The 22,962-nt window shown below is 42.6% G+C and overlaps 1 protein-coding gene across 7 annotated transcripts in view; it reads left to right on the forward strand.

The window, feature by feature from the left end:
- The window catches only part of PPP2R2B (protein phosphatase 2 regulatory subunit Bbeta), a 566,434-nt gene that overhangs the window by 499,369 nt on the left and 44,103 nt on the right, over window positions 1-22,962 (forward strand). For all 7 annotated transcript variants that reach the window (XM_004384934.2, XM_004384935.2, XM_004384940.2 and 4 more), the window contains one exon: window positions 2,912-3,076. In XM_004384934.2, coding sequence (XP_004384991.1) covers window positions 2,912-3,076 — 165 coding nt within the window. The remainder of the gene's footprint in view (window positions 1-2,911; window positions 3,077-22,962) is intronic.

A 22,962-nucleotide genomic window follows, 5' to 3' on the forward strand; every position in this document is an offset into this window, starting at 1 on the left:
GTATGTTTAGGCACCTCATCTTACGCATTCTGATTTTCGGGCCTTATTTTTAGGTGGGGAAAAAAATAACTGTAGATGTAGCACCTCCCTCGCCCACACAGCGAAGATCCTTTCCAGCTTAGCTTGTTTTTAAAGCTACACAGGTAGAGGTTGAGAAAACTGACACCAGATTTTCTTTCCCTATTTTGGGAAGATGGAAACACGCTCACTGGCACGGTAAGAGGTGAAGGCTCCTTCCGGAGGGTGATGGACTCTAACAATAGCTGAACGCTAACCTCTGCTTACCCCACCCCATGCCATGGTCGCAAAGCCCAGGGCATGGGCTGAGGGGCTGAAGGGCACATGGGAGATCAGCTTGGATCCTCCTCCTGATTGGCACAGGCCCTTGCTCCCCAGCATGTGGTGCTAACTGCAATAACATTTATAACTCCAGCAGCAGTTGAGTTGAAAGGTAGTATTTTATAAATCCAGGGACTCACTTACCCTGGAGACCCAAGCAATATTTGCATCTGGATTTAGTGGGGAAATCATAGTCAAATGTAATGTTAGTTCAGTCTCAAGCTGTTTTAGAAAGAACCCAGCAGGATTTATTAGAGAGAATTGAAGGGGAAGGAGGCACAGCCAAATACAAAGCCATTGTTGCAACTAATTGCATGTTGAAATCGTTGTAGCAAGAGCATAGGTGATGTTTGATAATAGATAACTGCATTGTTAGTGGTAGTGTGATTAAAAATATCAATACGTTTGCTTGTACTCATCTAAACTATGAGGGGACGATGCTACTTAATGAAAAGCAAAGAAGATTTTCATCCATCCCGGTCTAATCGGAGCGTCTGTAAAAGTTAATGCTTGTTGATTTAATGCAGTGTTTTCTAAAATGTACTTAAACTCTTGCACACACAAATGTTTTTGTTTTAATCATTTTACATTTATTTGCATGAAAAAAATGAATGTAACCAGTTCATGTAAAGAAATGTAACGAATATATTAAACCCATGATTTCCTGTATATTGGATTACTGTTTACATGAGGCTGGTAAAGGAAAGAGTGAGTCAGTTTAGGTTGATCTGAAGAAAAAAATTAAGCAAAAAATAATACAAGACCATACATGCTGTTACTGTTATTGTTGTTGTTAGCTGCCATTGAGTCAGCCCCCAACTCATGGGGACCCCATGCACAATGGAATGAAATGCTGCCATCCCTCTGATCAGTTGCAGATAAGACCATTGTGATCCGTAGGGTTTTCATTGGCTGATTTTCGGAAGTAGACTGCCAGGCCTTTCTTCCTAGTCCATCTTAGTCTGGAAGCCCCATTGAAACCTGTTCCGCACCATGGAAACATGCAAGCCTCTGTGGACAGACAGGTGGTGGCTGCCTGTGAGGTACATTGGCCACACATAGACAGCTATACATATATATATATATATATATATATATATATATATATATATATATATACACACACAAAGGTGGCTCACAAGTGGTGAAGTCTAGGAAAAGTGGGAATCACTTTGATTGGCTTTACTGTGTAACAGCATCTGCATCATGAGGCCTGTTTCTTTGCAGGAAGGTTTCTGGATCCTCAGCATCCCAGCCCCAGTAGCCCCAAACTACATCCTGATCCCTGAGCTCTCAGCAGGACTATGAAGAGAGCAACGCAAACCTACTTCTCCACCTGGGGGAAGAACTCATGCCAGACACCCTACAGAAGACATTTACGTACTTCATTTGAATCACCTCTATAAAAGAAAGGCCAAACGCTTCATTCTAACATACAAGAATTGTGAACTTAAAAAAAAAATAGAGGCAGAATAATTCTTGCTTGGAAAGGAGAATACTGACAAAAAATTAGATGATAAAACTAAGGATAACATAACATAGCCTGGAAACTGTCCCCCATACAATTAGATGGCTGCTTTTTGATGCTACAGCTCCCACACAAGATTTAAATTAAAGCACAAGTTATGAAGATTTGAGGTCCTGTATATCTTAAGAAAGAGAAATCTTGCGTAATTGTTAAAGAGCACACCTGGGATGAAATCTTAGTGCTGACACTCTTTAGTCATGTAGCTTGAGGCAAGTTACTCTATGCAAGCTGAGCCTCTATTCTACTGCTGAAAAATGGGGATAAGGAGAGAGTTGATTATAGAGTTTTTGTAAGGGTTTAATGAAATAAAGTGCATAATACGCTTAGCTCAGTGATTGGCATATAGTAAGTGCTCAGTAAATGGTGGCAGCTATTATCATCAACATTATTATTAAAGAAGGTCTCAGAATCCTCTCATGAGAGAAGATTTGTAGTCTACTGTCAATATCATTTATCAGCCCGGGAGTTGGGGGTTAAAGATCCAAATAAATTGATTTATTCAGTTGGAATGGGACTAGTTCCTTAACCACTACCATAAAATGGGAGATGAAAGTCATTGCAGCTTGGCATGTTTTAGCATGATTGCGTGAGCAGATAACTTTGATGGCGAATAGGACATCTTCTCCATGTTGTGGAGGATAAAACACTGATTAGGAGTCAGGGAGACATGTGTTCTAATCCTGTCTCTGACCACTGGGTAAACATGGGCCATTTTCTTAAATTCCCTGAGCCTCACGTGCCTGGGATCAATAACCAATCAAACCCCTTGTCATCTAGTGGATTCTGACTCATAGTGACCTTATAGGACAGAGTAGAACTGCCTCATAGGGTTTCCAAGGAGCAGCTAGTGGATTTGAACAGCTGAACTCTTAACCACTGAGCGGGATCAACAATAACTGCTTATTTGCTCACAGAGTTATTACAAGGACCCACCATGTGTGGTAAATGCTGACATGTTACACAATTGTAAGGTGATGTCATTACTTATCACTCTGGTTTCTTCCTCCTGTTTTCCTGGTTCCCTCCTTGACTCGTCTGTGCCAGATATTGTCGACATTAAGCCGGCCAACATGGAGGAACTCACGGAGGTGATCACGGCAGCCGAGTTCCACCCCCATCACTGCAACACCTTTGTGTACAGCAGCAGCAAAGGGACGATCCGGCTGTGTGACATGAGGGCGTCAGCCCTGTGTGACAGGCACACCAAATGTGAGTAGCAGCCCAGGGGCAATGGGGGTGGATGGGCCACTGGCCCCGGCATGCGAGAGGAGAGGGGAAGGGAGCCTCAGAGGTCGTTGTACTCCTTTACTGCCTGAGAAACTGCACCTGTGGGCCCGACTTAGGCGTCAGCTCGATGTTTAGAGTTTTCAAAAAAGATGAAACCTCACACGGAATTCCACAAACATTCACTTAGGGTTGTGGAGTACGAGATGAATAAGACATGATCCCTGTCAATGAGGAGTTTAAATAATAGAATGACATGACCCGAACTACATTTTAAGAAGATCATTCTCACTGCTGTGGGGAGGATGAATCTGGGTAGCAGAAGGGGGAGGCCACTTAGGAGACCACTGCTATATCTAGGCAAGAGATGAGGGTAACCTGGACAAGCGCAGGGATGTGGAAATGGAGAGGTGTGGATGGATGCTATACATATCTTGGCATCAGAGTTAACAGGACTTGCTGATAAGGTGTATGGAAGGCAGACAATCGACAAGGAATTGAGAGTGGCAGGGAGGGGAAGGGTTCAGTGCCTTCTTGGAGAAGTTACAGCTGTGGGAACCAGCACTCTAGAAGTCCCAGTGGGTCTAATGGGCACCAGAAAAGCTCCACATGGGAAGGAATTCGGGTGAAGTGCAGCCAGATTCACCTGCCCTCAGATCACAATGGAGTTTTCTGGCTTTTCCCTGCTCTTTTTTTAAATTTTAATTTAATTTTTTTTTAATTGAGGTAATATATGTCACAAATCATTTGCCTTTTCAATGTTCTTCACATGTACAAGTCAGTGACATTAGTTATATTTATCATGTTGTTCAACCATTACCATTATCCATTTCCAAATATTTCCATCACCCTTAACAGAAGCTCAGTGTCTCCTAAGCAGTGAGTCCCCCTTTTCCCTTCCCTGCTACCCATCCCTGGTAACCATTAATAAACTTTGGTCTGTATCCTAGATGTTTCATATAAGTGGAATCATACAATATTTGTCCCTTTATGACTAACTTATTTCACTCAGCATAATGTTTTCAAGGTTCATCCATGTTGTAGCATGTATCAGGACTTCATTTCTCTTTGTGGCTGAGTAATATTCCATTGTACATATGCATCACATTGTATTTATCCATTCACCTGTTGATGAACAGTGAAGTTGTTTCTACTTCTTGGCTATTGTGAATAGTGCTGCAATGAACATTGGTGTACAAGTATTCATTTGCGCTCCTACTTCCAAATCTTTGGGGTATATACCTAGGAATGGAATTGCTGGATTATCTGGTAATTCTATGTTTAACTTTTTAAGAAATCGCTACGCTGTTTTTCACAGTGTTTATACCATTTTACAATCCCACCAGCAATGAATTAGGGTTCCAGTTTTGCCACATCCTTGCCAGCACTTGTTGTTTTCTGTTTTTTTAATCATAGCCATGTTAGTGGTTGTGAAGTGATATCTCATTGTGATTTTTGATTTGCATCTTCCTAGTAGCTAATGAGTCTTTGGGTGGCACAAATGGCTAAGTGCTCGGCTACTAACGATAAGGTCGTCCGTTCGAATCCACCCAGAGGCATCTTGGAAGAAAAGCCTGGCAGTCTACTTCTGAAAGATCATGGCCATTGTAAACTCCATGGAGTGCGGTTCTACTCTGAAACACATGGGGTTGCCGTGCGTCGGAATCAATTCGCTGCAACCAGTTTGGTGTGATTTTTTAATGGCTAATGATGTGGAGCATCTTTTCATGTGCTTGTTGGTCGTTTATATTTCTTCTTTGGTGAAATGGCTGTTCAAGTCCTTTGCCCATTTTTTAATTGGTTTGTTTGTCTTTTTGTTGTTATAAGAATTTTTTTATACATTTTAGATATTAAACCCTCATCGGTTGTATGGTTCCCAAAAATTTTCTCTGAATCTGTAGGTTGTCTCTTCGCATTGTTGGTAGTCTTTTGATGAACAAAAGTTTTTAATTTTGATGAGGTCCCATTTATCTACTTTGTCTTTTGTTGCTTGTGCTTTTGGCGTCATAGCTAAGAATCCATTGTTAAAAACTAGGTCCTGAATCATTATTCCTATGTTTTGTTTTGTTTTTTAAGAGTTTTATGATCGTAGTTCTTTGATCCATTTTGAGATTTTATATATATGGTGTGAGGTATGAATCCAGGTTCATTATTTTCCATGTGGAGATCCAAGTGTCACACCACCATTTATTAAAGAGACTATTTCCACTAGATGGATGTAGCATCCTTATCAAAAATCAGTTGACTGTAGACATACAGGTTGATTTATGGACTCTCAGTTCTATCTCACTTGTCTATATGTCTATCACTGTACTAGTACTAGACTGTTTTGATTACTGTCACTATGTAATATGTTTGAGATCAGGAAGTATGAGTCCTGCTTTGTTCTTCTTTTTCAAGATTGCTTTGGCTATTCAGAGTACCTTGCAATTCCGTATAAATTTGAGGATTGACTTTTCCATTTCTCCAAAGAAGGCTGCTGGAATTTGGATGAGGATTGCATTGAATCCATAGATCATTTTGTGTAGTATTGACATCTTAACAATATTAAGTCTTCCAATCCATGAGCACAGAATGTCCTTCCATTTATTTACATCTTCTTCAATTTCTTTCAGTATTTTTTTAATTGTGGTGAAAATATACATAACAAAGCATATGCCAACTGAATAATTTCTACATGTACAATTCAGTGACATTGATTACATTCTTCAAGTTGTGCCACCACTCTTGCTATCCTTTTCCAAATCATTCCGCTACCATTAACATAAAACCAGTGCCCCTGTTATGGATTGAACTGTCCCCCAAAAATATGTGTTGTAAACCCTAACCTCTCTGCGTATGGTTATAATCCCATTTGGGAATGGGTTGTCTTTGTTATGTTAATGAGGCAGGATTAGAGTAGGATGTATCTTGGGTCAATCTCTTTTGAGATATAAAAGAGATTAAAGAAGCAGAGATGAGGGAAGAGAGATGGCAAGCCACATGAAGATTGCCCAGGAGCAGAAGCTCAAAAGAGAACCACCTTCCTAGAGAGCCCACAGAGCTGGTATCCTGAATTTGGACTTCCAGCATCCTAAACTGAGAAAATAAATTTCTTTGTTAAAGCCACTCATTTGTGGTATTTCTGTTATCGCAGTGCCAAATAACTAAGACACCTCTTAAGCAAAAATTCTCCCTTTCCCCCTCCCTTCCACCCCTGGAGTAATCTTTGTTTTCTATATATTTGCTTATTTCATGTAAGTGAGATCATTCAGGATTTGTCCTTTTGCAACTGACTTATTTCGCTTAGCATGATGTTTTCAAGGTTCATCCATGTTGTGGCATGCATCAGAATTTAATTTCTCCGTATGGCTGCATGATGTTCCATTGTTTGAATATACTACATTTTTTTATCCATTTATCTGTTGATGGGCATTTTAATTGTGTACCACCTTTTGGCTATTGTGAAAAATGCTGCAATGAACATTGGTGTACATCTTTCTCTTCGTGTTCCTGCCTTCACTTCTTATGGGTGTATACCTAGAATTGGGATGGCTGGGTCATATGGTAGTTCTATGTTCAACTTTTTGAGGGACTGCCAAACTGTTTTCCACAGTGTCCATATCATTTTACATTTCCACCAGCAATGGATGAGGGTTCCAGTTTCTCCACAACCTCGCCAACACCTATTGTTGTTTTTTTTTTTTTAATCATTACCATTCTACTAGCAGTGAGGTTGTATCTCATCATAGTTTTTATTTGCATCTATCTAATGTCTAATGACATTAAGTAATGCTTTATTGTTTTCAGTGAACAAGTCTTTCACTTTCTTAGATTTATTCTTAGGTTATTTAACTCTTTTATGTGCTGGAGTTTTAAGAGCATTGAGGAAGCAAAGCAGCTACAAAGCTAGTGGGAGCTGAGTGCTTGGAAGCAAAAGGCCACAATTGGATGTAGGTGGGTACAACCTGCCTGCCTCTACCAGTGAGTGCTGTGGGAGTAGGGTGGGCCTGGCGCTATCAGAGACTTTCTAGAAACACACTGCTCCCCAGCGTAAAGGTGCCTGGATGGCAGTGGCAATCCATGTTCCATTGCCAAGATGTTCAAAAGAGACTAGAGCTGTTTGTCCCACCATCACCTTCTGCTAGTTGCTGTTTTGCCACTCCAGTTTTCTGTGAAGAGCGAGAAAATGAAGTTCTTTCTCTCCCACAATCCCAGTGTTCAATCTTAATTCCTATGTAACATGAGTGGTATGACTGCTCTCTGTATAGGTGCCTGATTAGGAGAAAGAGTAATATCTTGTGGTCATTTTAATAATCTTGATGTTTGCTTATTTGCTATGAGAGGTATAGCACGGGAAGGTGGTATGTATAGTGTAGTAGTAAGAGTGTGCATTGTAGACCACACAGACCTGGGTCAAAGCCAGGCTTTACCCCTTATTAGCTATCTGACTTTGGCCGAGTTCCCCTAACCTATCTGAGCCTCTGTTTTTTCATATGTAAAATGAGTAGGATAATAATAACCATCACTTCATGAGTTTGTCATGGGGCTTAGATGAGATAAATATTAAAAATTGTCAATAAGATATTTTACAGTCATTTTTTATACTAAATCTTCAAAATTTGGTGTGTATTTTATACTTGTAGCACATCTCAATTCAGATCAGCAGCATTTCAAGTGCTCAATAGTCATGTGTGGCTACTGGCTACTATATTAGTGCAGATTGGGAACATTTCCATCAGTGCAGAAAGTTCTGTTGTAGAGAGCTGGTAGTTCTTTGAGGGCATGGACTTATTCTGTGTTGTTCACTGCTTTTTCCCCAGCACCTAAAACAGTACCTGGCCCGTAATAGATGTTTAATAAATATTTGTTAGTGTTTGTGCTGTTGACCTTTAGCAGTACTTACATAAGCCGACGAGGGGAAGAGTGTTCAAGGCAGAAGGATCTGCATGCACAAAGGTGCTGAGGCATGAAAGATCACAATAAATTTGTGGGACTGCAGGGCGACTGATATGGCTGGTGTGGATGGAATTACTTGCAGAAGGCAGCGAGTTGAGGCTTGGGAGGAAGGCAGGAGCTGGGTCATAAAGGCCATGATAAAGACCTTGAATTTTTTCCTCAAATTATTGAACAGCCACTAAAGTAACTAGGGAATAATATGATCACAATTCAATTTTAGAGAAGTTTCTCAGGAAGAAGGCGGAAGGATGGCATCTGGATTCTGGCTGAGAGAATAAGGAAACAAGGACACCACTTAGAAAGATATTATAATCTGGAGCAGGGTTTCTCAGCAGTGGCAATTATTGATTTTTTGGGCCAGACAATTTTTGGGTGGGTGGCGGGGGGGGGAGGGACTGTCCTGTATATTGTGGAATGTTTAGCGGCATCCTTGGCCTCTACTCACTAGATGCCAGTAACAAACCCCAGTTGTGGCAACCAAAAATGTCTCTAGACACTGTCAGATATCTCCTGGGGGACACAAAGTTGAGAACCTCTTATTTGGACTAAAATTAAGCCATCCTTCATCATGATTTTCTTGTATCTGTGGTGTGTTTACTGCTATTAAGAACTCTGAGAGGCACAATGGAAAGGTAAGACTTATCTCCTACACTCAAGGAATTTAAAATTTGGCTGATGAGGCAAAACGTACCTGTGAAACATTTCAGAGACAATGTATAAGGCCAAACCCAGTGCCGTCTAGTCGATCCCAACTCATAGCGACCCTATCGGACAGAGTAGAACTGCCCCATAGGGTTCCCAAGGCTGTAAATCTTTATAGAAGTAGACTGCCACATCTTTCTCCTGTGGAGCAGCTGGTGGGTTCAAACTGCCGACTTTTCAGTTAGCAGCTGAGCACTTAACCACTGTGCCACCATGACTCCATATATAAGGCAGTGGGTGTTTAATACCCAAATGAGCGGTAGAGACAATTAAGGGTTAGGATATTCAGGGGAGAGTAGAACATTTGGGATAGACCTCACAGGGAAAACTGAGGCTGAGTAGTCAAGTGTTGAAGTACAAGTAGGATTTGTTAGGTTGTTTATGGCAGTGCTCGCAGCATAGGTAAAAGCCTGATGTTAGGAAGGTATATGGAACCTTTAAAAAGAGTCTTAGCGAGAAGTGTCAGGCTAAAAGGGGAGTATTGAGGAAATGAGGTGAAATAGGAATGATGGTTCACATCAGGTTAGTCCTTAAAGACCAAAGTCAAAAGTTTGTGCTCTCATGTATTCACTCACTCACTCATTCGTTCATTCAGTACCTTCTCTATATTCTCAGCCTAGAAGCCAGTCCTTCTTAAACTTTTCCACCAAGTACAGCACTCCAGGAGCCAGCCGTGAGCCCCACAGTCTTGGAGGAAGGGTGTCCAGAGGCAATCAAACCTCTCTGATGTGCTCAGGGTGGCCCAGCCCATCAGCACAGGCAAAATGGCACATTTCAGGTGCTCAATGGTCATCTGTGGCTAGTGGCTGCTACATTAGTACAGTTTTAGAACATTTCCATCACAGCAGAAAATTCCAGGTAGACAGAAGCAGCAGGCCTGCCAAGAACAGTGATCCCATGGGAGGTACTGACCACAATGGATTTTCTTTGAAGCCTTATTTTTCTCTCTTAAAATTTCATGTGAATGTTACATTGTCCCCATATAAATTGTCTAATTTCATTTTAATTTAATAATGACATCTCCACCCCAAATTTCAAGCAAAATCGGTGTTCTTAGAAGATGCAGCATTTAATTCCACAGCTTCCTATACTCCCTGGTATACCCTGCATCCCTGACTCCCAGATATACATGTAGCCCAGTTTGAGAAGCACAACATCTAATATGTGGGGAATGATTTGGGATCATTTAGCTGGCAAGCAAAGTTACAAAGTTTATGTTTTACAGAGGACTAACACACTGGTGGCATGGAGAAAGTGAGGAGAGTTAGAAGGTTTTGCTCTAGTTTCAGGGAAATTTATAACCTAGATAAGGATGGTAGCTGTAGAAATATAAAGGAAGGGATAGAAGAAGGGGACACTTTCTTTGAAAATAAGCATGGGTGATGTAAGCGCTATGAGAGGTTGGCATCCATCACACATGGAGATGACTTTCAGTGCTCAGTGTCCTTCCCACAGACTGTAAGGCCTCTGAGAACAAGACTGAGTCTGTATGTTCCCATCATATCACCAAGGTCTAACACATAAGTAGGTGCTCAGTAAATATTTATTCAATAAGTAAATTTTATGTCCGAGGGTTACATAAATAGGAAATGTGGGAAGGGGAACTAATGGGAAGTGGTTCTGGGGGACAGTGAAGGGTCAAGTTTGGGACATGTGTGTGAGGTGACATGAGCTGCTTACAGACTCAGGGCCTCTCTGGGAGCACTCAGCCCAGCTGAGTGAAGGCAGGACCAGGCTTAAAGGGCCACTGACCCAGGGTGAATGCCAGATATTAGAAGCCCTGGTGTCCTCACAGCTCAGTGTGGTGGACACCAGCCTGAGTGTTAGAGTCAGACAAACTCCCATGAGTTCTGGATACCCAAGAATAAACTGACTGGAAGGCTTATTGAATCCTGAACTCAAGATGAAAAAAGGACAAGACCTTAGAAACTTGCAGAACTAAAATAGTTTAGAGCAGAAGCTTTGGAATCAGAGCTCAGCTCTGATACTCGGTGACCGTGTGACCTCGGTCAAGTTACTTAATCTCTCTGATCTCCAAGTTCCTCATTTGAAAGCGGAAATAATACGAACAGCTTCATAGGCCTGGTTGTTCACAAGAAGTGTTATGATGCGTGTAAGATCCTAGCACTCTGCAGTACACACAGGAGTCCAGAAATAGCAGCAGCTGTTGCTGCTGTTAATCGCGATTAAACCTAGACCAGCTACTGTCGAGTCGATTGTGACTCATGGAGACCCCATGTGTGTCAGAGTAGAACTGTACTCCATAGGGTTTTCAGTGGCTTATTTTTTGGAAGTAGATTGCCAAGCCTTTCTTCTAAGGTGCCTCTGAGTGGATTCAAACCTCCAACCTTTCAGTTAGCAGCTGAGTGCATTAACAGTTTGCACCACCCAGGGACTCCATTTTCACGTTTTTTTTCTCCTGAATAACCCTTGTTCCAGGCTTGAAACTATAAGATACTTAAAACTTTAGCCCTTTTTCCAGCTATAGGAGGCCCCTGTTATTCATTTGCTCATTAATATTTGTTGAGCACATACTGTATGTCAGGTTCTGAACCAGACTCAGGGGATGCACTGGTGAGGAAAGCAGACTTCGTTTCCTCCCTTTTAGAGCGCACTGGAAAGACACATTTATCAGAGAATCACAAACAAATACGACATTACAACTGTAATAAGTGGTAGGAAAGAGAGGCAGGTGGTGCTACGAGTGGGTGCGACAAGGACCTTACACCCCAAGGCAGTGACCACTGAGCTGAGACCTAAAGCTTGAGATGTTAACTGGGAGAAAGCACAGGGAGGAGCCTTCCAGGTAGACGGAAGCAGCAGTCCTGCCAAGCCACACACCCTGGGGCACCCAGGGGTTGATCCTCCTTCTGGCCTGTGCCCCCCATACTCTGGAGAGAAGCCTGGGAGCAGTCCCTAGGGACACCCAAGGGCTAGCTAGTGGCCCACAGACCTCTGCGCCAGCCCTGCCTCCCCATGCCCCATGCCGACACAGTGGCGTTCTGAATTCCAAGCTGCCAGCCTCCTACTCTAATTAAGAAGCAAACGAAATTCATTTTCCTGACTCGTCCAAAGTGCCGACCTTCTCCAGGGCACATCTCCCTTTGTTCAGCAGCAGCCCTCAGCTCTTGCCAGCGGGGAAAACAAGTTCAATCTGACCTCTTGCCTCACATTTCATATTGATTTTCTCCATCCTCCTCAAACGCCAGCCTCAGTCGACCGCGCTTCAGCCAAGGTGTACGAATGGAATTGAGACAGTTCATCAGAGTTCAGAATGAAAAGCAACATTGGCTTTCGGAGATGAGCTCTGAGAAGGAGGTATTTAATAACCGTCAGCATTTAATCAAAATGCCGAGGAGATCCATGTTATCAGAGCTGCATATATTAATTTCCATATGTCCCTTGCTCTGCATACTCAGCAGGGGGTGGAAGGAATAATTCACTTTCTCCCTCGTTTCTCTTTTTTTCTACCCCTTTTGGTGGTAGTGACAAGGGTTGTGTGTGCAGTTGGAGATTCTAATGATGAAACAATTGGGTGCTGATGGTGGCAGCATTTTATTGGTCTGAACTGTGCTTTTCCTTTTCAGCAAGTGAGTATTAGAAGTTGGGTGAAGCAACTGGCCAGAGGTAATGAACGCCAACCTAGGAAATGAAAAGAAATTAATCTGAGCTCCTTTCCAAGGCCTTAGACCATGCCTCATCTGATCCCTGCCCACCTCTCTGACCTCAGCCCACGGTATTTGGCCACAGTGACTGCGTTTTGTGCCTTTAACATACCCAGCCCTTTCCTGCCCCAGGGCCTTTGCACAGGCCCTTCCTCTACCTGGAATACTGTCCCACGGTGCATCCCACCCACCTGGACTTTTCTCATACTTCAAGTCTCTGGGAAAACTTCACCTCTTCAGAGAGGATGTCTCTGCCCACCCCATCTGCCTCCAATTTCTCTTGATCTCATCACCCTACCTTATTTCTTTTTTAGCACTCATCTCAGTCTGAAATGATCAACAATTGTTTGCTTTTCTTACTCTAGGTCTCCCCCACTCGAATGTAATCTCCACGAGAGCAGGGATTTTGTTTATCTGACTAACCACTGAGTTACTAATACTTAGCATAGTGCCGGAGTCCCTGGGTGGTACAAACTGTTAATGTGACAGGCTGCTAACTGAAAGGTTGGAGGTTTGATTCCATCCAGAGATGCCTTGGAAAAAAGGCCTGATAATGTATTCTGAAAAATCAATCACTGAAAGCCCTATAGAGCACAGTTCTACTCTGACACTCATGGGGTCTCCATGAGTCAGAATCCATTTGATGGCAGCTGGTTTTCAGCACAGTGCCCAGCATGGAGTGGGGCTTCACTGATCATCTGTTGGTAGAGAGGCAGACAGATTGAAAAAAGAAAAGAAATGAAAACGATGAAGACCACTGGAGCTGACAGTTCCAGGCAGGGATCCTAGGTTCACTCAGCACGGGAAGCCTGGGCAAGGTCCCTACACTGATACTTCCCTCCAGCTGGTGAGGGTGAAAAGAGGTAATGTACACAGGGCTCTCAGCACAGCCCCTGACACGCTGTGAAAACACAGTGAACGTGGCTATTATTAAAGGCAGAGGGGAAAGGAGACAAAGGGCTGGGGCAGTAAGAGCCTGGAGATGAGTCTCTCCAGTTCCCCCATGATTGCCTGTGTGTTATTATTATGATACCTGGATGCTTCCTTCTGTGCTGAAACGTAATTTCTCTCTGAACAAAGGGAAGGTTAGATGATTTTAGAGACTATGGGGTGCTGAGGAGCCTGTTTCCGACTCCAAGGCCACTCCAGAGGGGAGATGCTCCCCAATAAGTAGAGGTTGTTTTAACAGTATAAAAGAAAAGCCACAGGTAAAATCCTCACATGGGGGTGGGAAGAGAAAAAGGGTACCTTGAAGGGCCTTAGAGACTTAACTTGCCAAAGACACAGGTAAAGACAGAGAAGTGGGAAATGCTTATGATAGATGCTAAAGCAGGATGCAAAGTTACAAACTCTCCATGAAGGCATAAATCGACGAAGACTGGCAAGGACTATGTGAAGGGGATGATGTCAGGGTGGTGGAATGTGGGTGGTTTTTTCATTTTCCAGATTCCCTCAAAGGTTGTAGTTTCACTTCTGTAATTTGCAAAAAGTTGGTGGATGACAGGAGAGCTCCGCTGGGCACCTTAGCTCCAGGATGGAGTCAGCAATGAAAGATCTTGATAACCCCACACACACCTGACAGCATCTGTCATAGGCTCTGGGATGGCGCAAGAGAGTGAGGAGCCCAGCATGACAGATGCTGCTAGCTATTCCCCTCTGTCAGACTGAACGGAGTGAATTCAGAGACAGGACCAAGGCGGGGCCAAAACAACGAAATGGTTTCCACTATCACTGTATGTCCGTGGCCAAACTGGGTGACCTTAAACAAGTTACTTAACCTCTCTGTGCCTCAATTTACTCATCTATAAAATATGGCTAGTAGTAATACTTAACTTTATACAGCACTTGTGAGGATTAAATGAGGTAACACACAGGAAGCCGTAGAATAGAGCCCGGCACCTCACAGAAGCTTGATGTTAGCTATTGTTGTGATGACAGTGCCCTCTTACTTCCCTACCGTGTATGTCTTTTAAGAGTGGGGTACAGGAGGAGGAGGAGGAGCACTAGTTGTGGAAGTAGTAACCATAGTTACAGTAAAAATCTATGATTTTACTATACCCAGAAAGTAGGCCAGGTACGCATGGATTATCTCATTTAATCCTCATGACAACCCTATGAGGTACATACTGTTATTATCCACATTTTACATATGAGGAAACTCACCAAAAGGGGAAATGATATGCTTATGGCCACCAGAGAACAAGTGGCAGAGCTAGGGTTTGGTCCAGACCTGTACCTATTACCAGGACACCACAAATCACTTATTCGACTAAGATTTATTAAACATCTACTGGTTCCTGCCTTCAAGGCACTTACATTTAAGTGGGAAAGAGGAGACAAAACATATGCAAGCATACAGATAAATAAATAAGATCATTTCAGATAGTGATAATAGCTATAAAAAAATTTAAGCAGGGTTAGAGGGTAACTGGGCTGGTGGAGCTATTTCCATAGGGTAGTGAGGGAAAGCCTTTGAATTGAGACCTAAATTATCAGGAGGATCCAAGCAGAAAGAGAACATCTAAGTGTGAAGGCCCTAACACAGGACAATCTTATGTGTTCAAGGAATAGAAAAAATATCTGTGGCTAAAGACAAGTAGGCTGAAAAGAGTGTCGAAGATGAGGTTGAAAGATAGACCAGGGCCAGATTATGTAGGGCCTTGTAGACCAAGGAAGAGCACTTGGATTTCATTCTACACGAGATGGGAAACCATTAGAAGGTTCTAAGCAGGGATGTGAGTAATCCATTTATTATTTTAAAAGAGCTCTAATAAGGGGATGGCAAGAATAGAATCAGGGAGACCACTTTAGGAGGCTCTTGCTAAAGTCAGGAGAAATGCTAGTGGCTCTGAGCAAGGTGGGGCAGTGAATGGGTGATAAGTGGACAGATTCAGGCTCTTCTTAGGAGGTAAGGCTGAGAGGATTTGCTGAGAGACTGGAAGTGGAGAGATGGGAAGGGAGGAATCTAAGCTAACTCTTAGGTTCTTGGCTTGCTTGACTGGGAGTACAGTGGTAACATATGCTGAAATGAGGAGACTGGAAAAGGAACAGGTTTGGAGTGAAAAGACCAACAGTTCTCTTCTGGATGTGTCCAGATTGAAATATCAATGACACATAGAACTAGAGAAGTCTGGTAAGCAATTGGATATGTGAGTCTGGAAGTCAGGGGAGAGGTCTGGACTGGAGATACAAATTTTAGAGTCATGAGCATGTTGTATGTAAAGCCATGGGATAGGGTGAACTCACCTTGGGAAGAAGTATAGATGGAGAAGAGCAGAGAGCCCAGGATCAAGGCCAAGGGCAGGCCAAAATGTAGAAACGGGGTAAGGGGGAGAAGGAGGCAGCCTTTTACAGGAGGCTGAGTATGAGCTGCCAGGGAGGTAAAAGGAAAATCGAGAGCTGGGTAGGGGATGCTGCATAAACCAAGACAGGAGAGTAATTTAGAAAGATTTTGGGATCATTTGTGTCAAATGCTTCTGAAAGGTTAAGATGAGAGCAGAGAAATGATCATGGGATTTGGTCTTCTTGAAATCTTTGGCCATTAATTAGTTAATTAAAGTAAAAACAGTTCACTTCCTGCCTGGTACATTGTTGTTGTTAGCTGCCATTGAGCCGTCCCGACTCATGGTGACGCCATATGCCACGGGGTCAGATTATTGCGATCTACAGAGTTTTCCATTGGCTGATTTTTCAGAAGTAGATCACCAGGCCTTTTTTTGCAGTCCGTCTTTAGTCTGGAACCTCTGCTAAAATCTGTCCTGCATCATAGCAACACAAAAGTCTCCACTGCCAGACAGGTGGTGTCTGTACTTGAGGTGCGGTGGCCAGGAATCAAACCCAAGTATCCCATATAAAAGGTGAGAGTTCTACCACTGAAACGCCACTGCCCACAGTCATTGGGAAAACAGCCTGAGTTCAAAGAGAATGAGACAAAACTTGATGCCCAACCTGAAAATCCAAATCAGAAATTCATTTCTCTCCAAAGTTGGGTCTAGTGGATGGGGGTGGGTTATTATTTTCGAAACCTTCTGTGTCTCATGTAATCCTCACAACAACCTTACTAAGCTTGGCATTAGTACCTTCATTTTACAGATGAGGCCCAGACTGGTGAAGAAGACTTGCCCCAGGTCACAGTGGAGGAGGCAGGATTTGAACCCAGAGCCATCACCTGCAAATCCCCATTGTACTGTCTGCTTCCAGGAGAAGAATCATTTCCCCTCCTGGATATTCAGCAGCAGGAGAAAATGCGTAATCTGTTTCTAACATCCAGAGGGATAAATTCATAAGGTTGCATTGTATGTGCTCTCCATCAGCTGGATCCGCTAGTCCGACCATTTCCAATTGCTCTTAGAGAGAAATAAGAGCAAATTCTCTGCCCTTGCACAGAATATGAAATCCACCGTCTCATTCTTCAACCCTCATGTAGAAACTTACTTGACGAGTCCTGGTTCTGTAGGCTACTAGATCTCTTAATAAACTGAGGCTCACTCCCCAGGTCTCTGATGGAATGTGTCCAAAGACGTCAGCTGAGATTGCAGCTGCAATGAACCTTAAAACCTCCAAGGTTTGGCATAGCTTCCAAAACGGGTTCAGTATTGATCTGGGGGCATAATTAACAATGTTTGTTTTAGGAGAGCTTGGTTAGGTTAAAAAGACAAGGCCCTTTATTAAAATGTGTTTGCCTGATGACAGGATTACAAACACACACAGACACCTACCCCCCACCCTGGAGAAAAGCCAGAGACTTGCTACAAGGAACAGAATTCACTGACTCCCTACTGCCCCCCGCCCCCACTCCCAGTGTAATGTCTGTAGCTGTTCTACCCCATTCCAGCTTAGCAGCAATTAACAGCAGCTCAGGCAAGGCCCAAGCCACAGAGTTAAAAATAGAATCCCTTCCCCCTTCGCCACCCCTCATTTCCATTTTTGATTAATTTAGCCAGTTCTATCAATTAGTCATCCTAGAGACTACAGTTGAGTGGATTTTCCTAAGAACTGGAGGGCTTATTAATTTTGGAGGCGAGTGTCGTTCACTAGCAGTTGACACCTTCCCAGGTCGTGCCCTCTCCCCCATTCGGGGTCTTCGTTGGAAAAGCAGTGGTGGCCCAAACTGGCACAAGCGCATGGCTGAGGCGCCGGAGACTCAAAGAACAGGAAAGGTTGGCCCTGAGGTTATAGGTGACTCCGACAGCCCCGGGCCTGGGACATCTCAAGACCAACTTGCCTGTGAGCATGGCCTGTGTCAAGCCACCCCTGGTGAAGCACTCACAGGCACTAAGTGAGCACCCTGAATTCAAGGTTCAAGAGAACCCCAATCGGGAATATCTGGGAGGTGTTTTTCCCCCGTTGGAGGCGTGATGTTTCAGTGGTAGAATTCTCACCTTCTGTGCATGAGACCCAGGTTCAGTTCCCAGCCAATGCACCTCATGTGCAGCCACCACCAGTTGGTCAATGGAGGCTTGCACATTGCTATGGTGCTGAACAGGTTTCAGTGGAGCTTACAGACTAGGAAGAAAGGCCTGGTGATCTAATTCCAAAAATCAGCCAGTGAAAACTCTATGAATCACAACAATCTGATCCACAACCAATCATGGGGATGGTACAGGACCAGGCAGCATTTTGTCCCGTTTTGCATAGGGTTGCCATGTGTCAGGGGCCAGCTGGACAGCAGCTAACAACAACAACAGTTTTCCCCAGGGAGGAACATTGGCCTGCCAGTGTCTGGGGAGGCTCTAGCCAAAGAAGGAAAGATCATACAATAGTCCATTCCTTCCTCCCTGGAGGTAAAATCAGAAGGGCCCCCTCTTCCTCCTCATGTTCAGTTCAGGTGGCATCTCCTCCAGGCAGCCTTTCTTGACTAAATACCTGCTATCAGAGCACTTAATACCATATGTTGACATAATCTGTTCCTGTTTCTCCCGCTAAATGGGACCTCCATATGACTAATAATTCTTTTTCGCCCCAGCACTTAGCGTAGTGAAGGTGCTAAATAAAATGCTTATAGAATTAAACATAGTCATCCAATCTGATAAATTTGCATCTGGTTTTTCTCTTTGCACAAATGTTCACTCATTTCTAGCTTTGGGAATACAATATATATGTATGCATATTACATATATATATATGTATATATACACATAAAATACCTAACTTGTTACGTTAAACTTATATGTTAATGTTAAAATTAATATACATTGCTAGACACTCCAAATGAAAAATAGCAATAAAACACAGACTACAATTTTAAAATTTGCAAATTGGAAAAATGTAAGTTAACTTTTGGAGTTTGCAGGCAAAGTGGAGGAAGAGGAGTCTGTGAAATAATGATGTTCAAACTACTACTCATTTACTCAACAAGTATTTATTGTTGCCTACTGTGTGCCAGACACTAGGAAAATGGTGGCTCCTGCCCTCACGGCACTTGACTGGAGTAGGAGACAGACACCAAATGTATAAACAAATAATACAGGATATGGTGGAAAAGGTTTCCTGGGAAGAGGTAGCAGCCAATCCAGAGACTCTAAATCTGAACTCTGCTTGGCAGGTCTAGGAGCAGAAGGAAGACCAGCATAGCCATCTGTAGTGTTGTGAGAAGGAGCAGCCTGAGGTGAGGCTGGAGGAGGAGGTCGGTGGCCCAGATCACATGAGGTCACTCCAGGCAGGGCAGTCACCTTGCACAACCCCAGGGCCCCACACACAAAGGACTTCGGACTTGAACAACGTGGTAGCCCTGTAGGCAGTGGTAAGGAGTTTGCATTTTATTGTATTTATAAAGGAAAATCTAGAAGAGTTTTTTGTAATGGAGTAGTATGATTTTATATACATATAGAAAATCAGGGTATATTTATATATAGTTGCCATCAGATAGATTCTGACTTATGGCAATGCCATGTGTGTCAAAGTAGAACTGTGCTCCATAGGGTTTTAAATGGCTGATTTTTTGTAAGTAGATTTCCAGGTCTTTCTTCTAAAGTGTCTTTGAGTGGACTCGAATCTCCAACCCTTTAGCTACTAGCCGAGCACATTAACCATTTGCACCACCCAGTGACTCTGTGTGTGTGTGTGTGTGTGTGTGTGTGTGTGTGTGTGTGTGTGTGTATATATATATGTAGTGGTTGTTGGGTACTGTCGAGCCGATTCCAACTCATAGTGACCCCATGCACAACAGAACGAAGCACATCCCGGTCCTGTGCCGTCCTGACAATCATTGCTATGTTTGAGCCCATTGTTGCAGCCACTGTGTCAATCCATCTCATTGAGGGTCTTGCCCTATTTCACTGACCTTTTATTTACCAAGTATGATGCCCTTCTCCAGGGACTGGTTCCTCCTGATAACTTGTCCAAAGTACAGGAGACAAAGTCTCATTCACTTCTAAGGAGCATTGTGGCTGTACTTCTTCCAAGACAGATGTGTTCAATTTCTTCTAGCAGTCCATGGTATATTCAATATTCTTTGCCAACACCTTAATTCAAATGCGTAAATTCTTCTTCCGTCTTCCTTATTCATCGTCCAGCTTTCACATGCATATGAGGTAATTGAAAATATCATGACTTGGGTCAGGTGCATCTTAGTCCTCAAGGTGACATCTTTGCTTTTGAGCACTTTAAAGAGGTCTTTTGCCATAGATCTGCCCAATGCAGTACGTCGTTTGATTTCCTGACTGATGCTTCCATGGGTGTTGATTGTGGATCCAAGTAAAATGAAATCCTTGACAACTTCAATCTTTTCTCCATTTATCACGATGTTGCTTATTGGTCCAGCTGTGAGGAATTTTTGTTGTTGTTGATGTGTATTCCATACTGAAGGTTATAATCTTTGATCTTCATCAGTAAGTGCTTCAAGTCCTCTTCACTTTCAGCAAGCAAGGTTGTGTCATCTGCACATCGCAGGTTGTTAATGAGTCTTCCTCCAATCCTGATGCCACATTCTTTTTCATGTAGTCCAGCTTCTCGGATTATTTGCTCAGCATACAGATTGAGTAAGTATGGTGAAAGGATACAACCCTGACACACACCTTTCCTGATTTTAAACCATGCAGTATCCCCTTGTTCTGTTTAAATGGCTGCCTGTTGATCTATGTACAGGTTCCACATGAGCACAATTAAGTGTTTTGAAGTTCCCATTCCTCACAATGTTATCAGTAGTTATCCATGACTGGTTATGATCCACATAGTCAAATGCCACTTTTCTCATATATAATGTTTCAGTGACGATTTCACTGCATTACAGGGATTTTTAAATAACAAAAATTTCAGGATGAACTAGTTGACCCCAGGATGAAGGATGCCCATACATGAGATATTCTTTTATATAAAGATATAAAAGAGGTCTAATGTATATGTGTGTGTGTATGTGTGCATGTAGACACACGCATACACACTTTTGAGTAGATCACTCTGTGACAATGTAAAGAATGAAACATGGAGCCTGAGGAGGAAGAATGGAGGAGGTGGGAAGAATAGTTAGAAAACTATTCAAATGGTCCAGGCAACAGAGGGTAGTGGCTTGTTCCAAGACAGTGACAATGGAAGTGGTAAAATTGGGTAGATTTGAGCTATTTTTTTTCCCCAAAGCTTATGGTTTATTGAAATTTATTTTCCAGTATCACTGTCATAGAACCTTATATAAGATAGTAACATACTAAATTTTCTTTAGAATTCAAATTATTTAGAATTTAGATTTTTCATTTTCTTTTTTTTTTTTAATTGTGCTTTAGGTGAAAGTTTACAGAGCAACTTAGTTTCTCATTAAACAGTTCATACACAAATTGTTTTGTGACATTGGTTACCAACCCCACAATTAGTCAACACTCTCCCCTTCTCCACCGCGGGTTCCCTGCTTCCATTTATCCAGTTTTCTTGTCCCTTCCTGCCTTTTTGTCTTTGCTTTTAGGCTCATGTGCCCATGAATCTCATATACATGATTGAACTACAAAGCATGTTCCTCACATGTGTTATTGTTGGCCTTATAGACCTGTCTAATCTTTGGCTGAAGGGTGAACCTCAGGAGTGACATCAGTACTGAGTTAAAATGGCATTCGGGGGCCATACTCTCGGGGTTTCTCCAGTCTCTGTCAGACCAGCAAGCTTGGTCTTTTTTTTTTTTTTTTGGTGTGTGTGTATGTGTGTGTGTGTGTGTATGAATTTGAATTTTCTTCTGCATTTTCTCCCACCCTGGCTGGGACCCTCTATTGTGATCCCTGCCAGAGCAGTCCGTTGTGGTAACTGGGCACCATCTAGTTGTTCTGGGCTCAGTCTGGTGGAGGTTGTGGTAGTTGTAGTCCATTAGTTCTTTGGACTAATCTTTCCCTTGTATCTTTGGTTTTCTTCATTCTCCTTTGCTCAAGCTGGAATAAGACCAGTAGATGTATCTTAGATGGCCACTTGAAGGCTTTTAAGACCCCAGACACTACTCACTACAGTTGAATGTAGAACATTTTCTTTATAGACTATGTTATGCCAATTGAGCCCAATGTCTCCCAAGACCATGGTGCCGAGACCTCAGTGCAGTAACTCAGTCCCTCAGGGCATTTGGATGTGTCTGTGAAGCTTCTATGACTTTGCCCTGGTCAAGTGGTGCTGACTTCCCTAGTACTGTATACTGTCTTACCCTTTCCCAAACTTACCACTTATCTACTATCTAGTTAGTGTTTTCCCCTCCCCACCCTTCCCCTCCCTCCTAACCATCAAAGATTGTTTCTTTCAGGGTGGAAAAATTTTCATGTGTTCTTATAATAGTGGTTCCATACAGTAGTTGTCCTTTGTGATTGACTTATTTCACTTAGCATAGTGCCCTCCAGATTCATCCATGTTGTAAGATGTTTCACAGATTCATCATTGTTCTTTATCTTTGCGTGGTATTCCCTTGTGTCTATGTACAATAGTTTGTTTATCCATTCATCTGTTGATGGGCACTTAGGTTGTTTCCATCTTTTTGCTATTGTGAATAATAGTGCAATGAACATGGGTGTGCATATGTTTATTTGTGTGACAGCTTTTATTTTTCCAGGATATATTCCTAGGAATGGGATTGCTGGATCATATGGTATTTCTATTTCTAGCTTTTTAAGGAAGCACCATATCATTTTCCAAAATGGTTTTACTCTTGTGCATTCCCACCAACAGTGCACAGAGTTCCAGTGTCCTCACAACCTTTCCAACATTTGTTATTTTTTGATTCGTGCCAGTAATGTCCGGGTGAGATGGTATCTCTTTGTAGTTTTGATTTGCATTTCTCTACCGACTAGTGATCGCAAGCATTTTGCTCATGTGTCTGTTAGCCACCTGAATGTCTTTGGTGAAGTGTCTGTTCATATCCGTTGCCCATTTTTTAATTGGATTATTTGTCTTTTTATTGTTGAGATGTTCGATTTTCCTTTAGATTTTAGAGATTGACCTTTGCTGGATTTGTCACAGCCAAAAATTTTTTCCTGGGTTCTCTTTTTACTCTTTGGTGAAGTCTTTTGATGAGCATAAGTGTTTAATGTTTAGAAGATCCCATTTATCTAGCTTATCTTCTGGTGTTTGTGTATTGTTAATTAAGGCTTGTATCCTGTTTATGCCATA

Source organism: Trichechus manatus, unplaced genomic scaffold, assembly GCF_000243295.1.
Source record: "Trichechus manatus latirostris isolate Lorelei unplaced genomic scaffold, TriManLat1.0 scaffold00130, whole genome shotgun sequence".
NCBI lineage: Eukaryota > Metazoa > Chordata > Mammalia > Sirenia > Trichechidae > Trichechus > Trichechus manatus.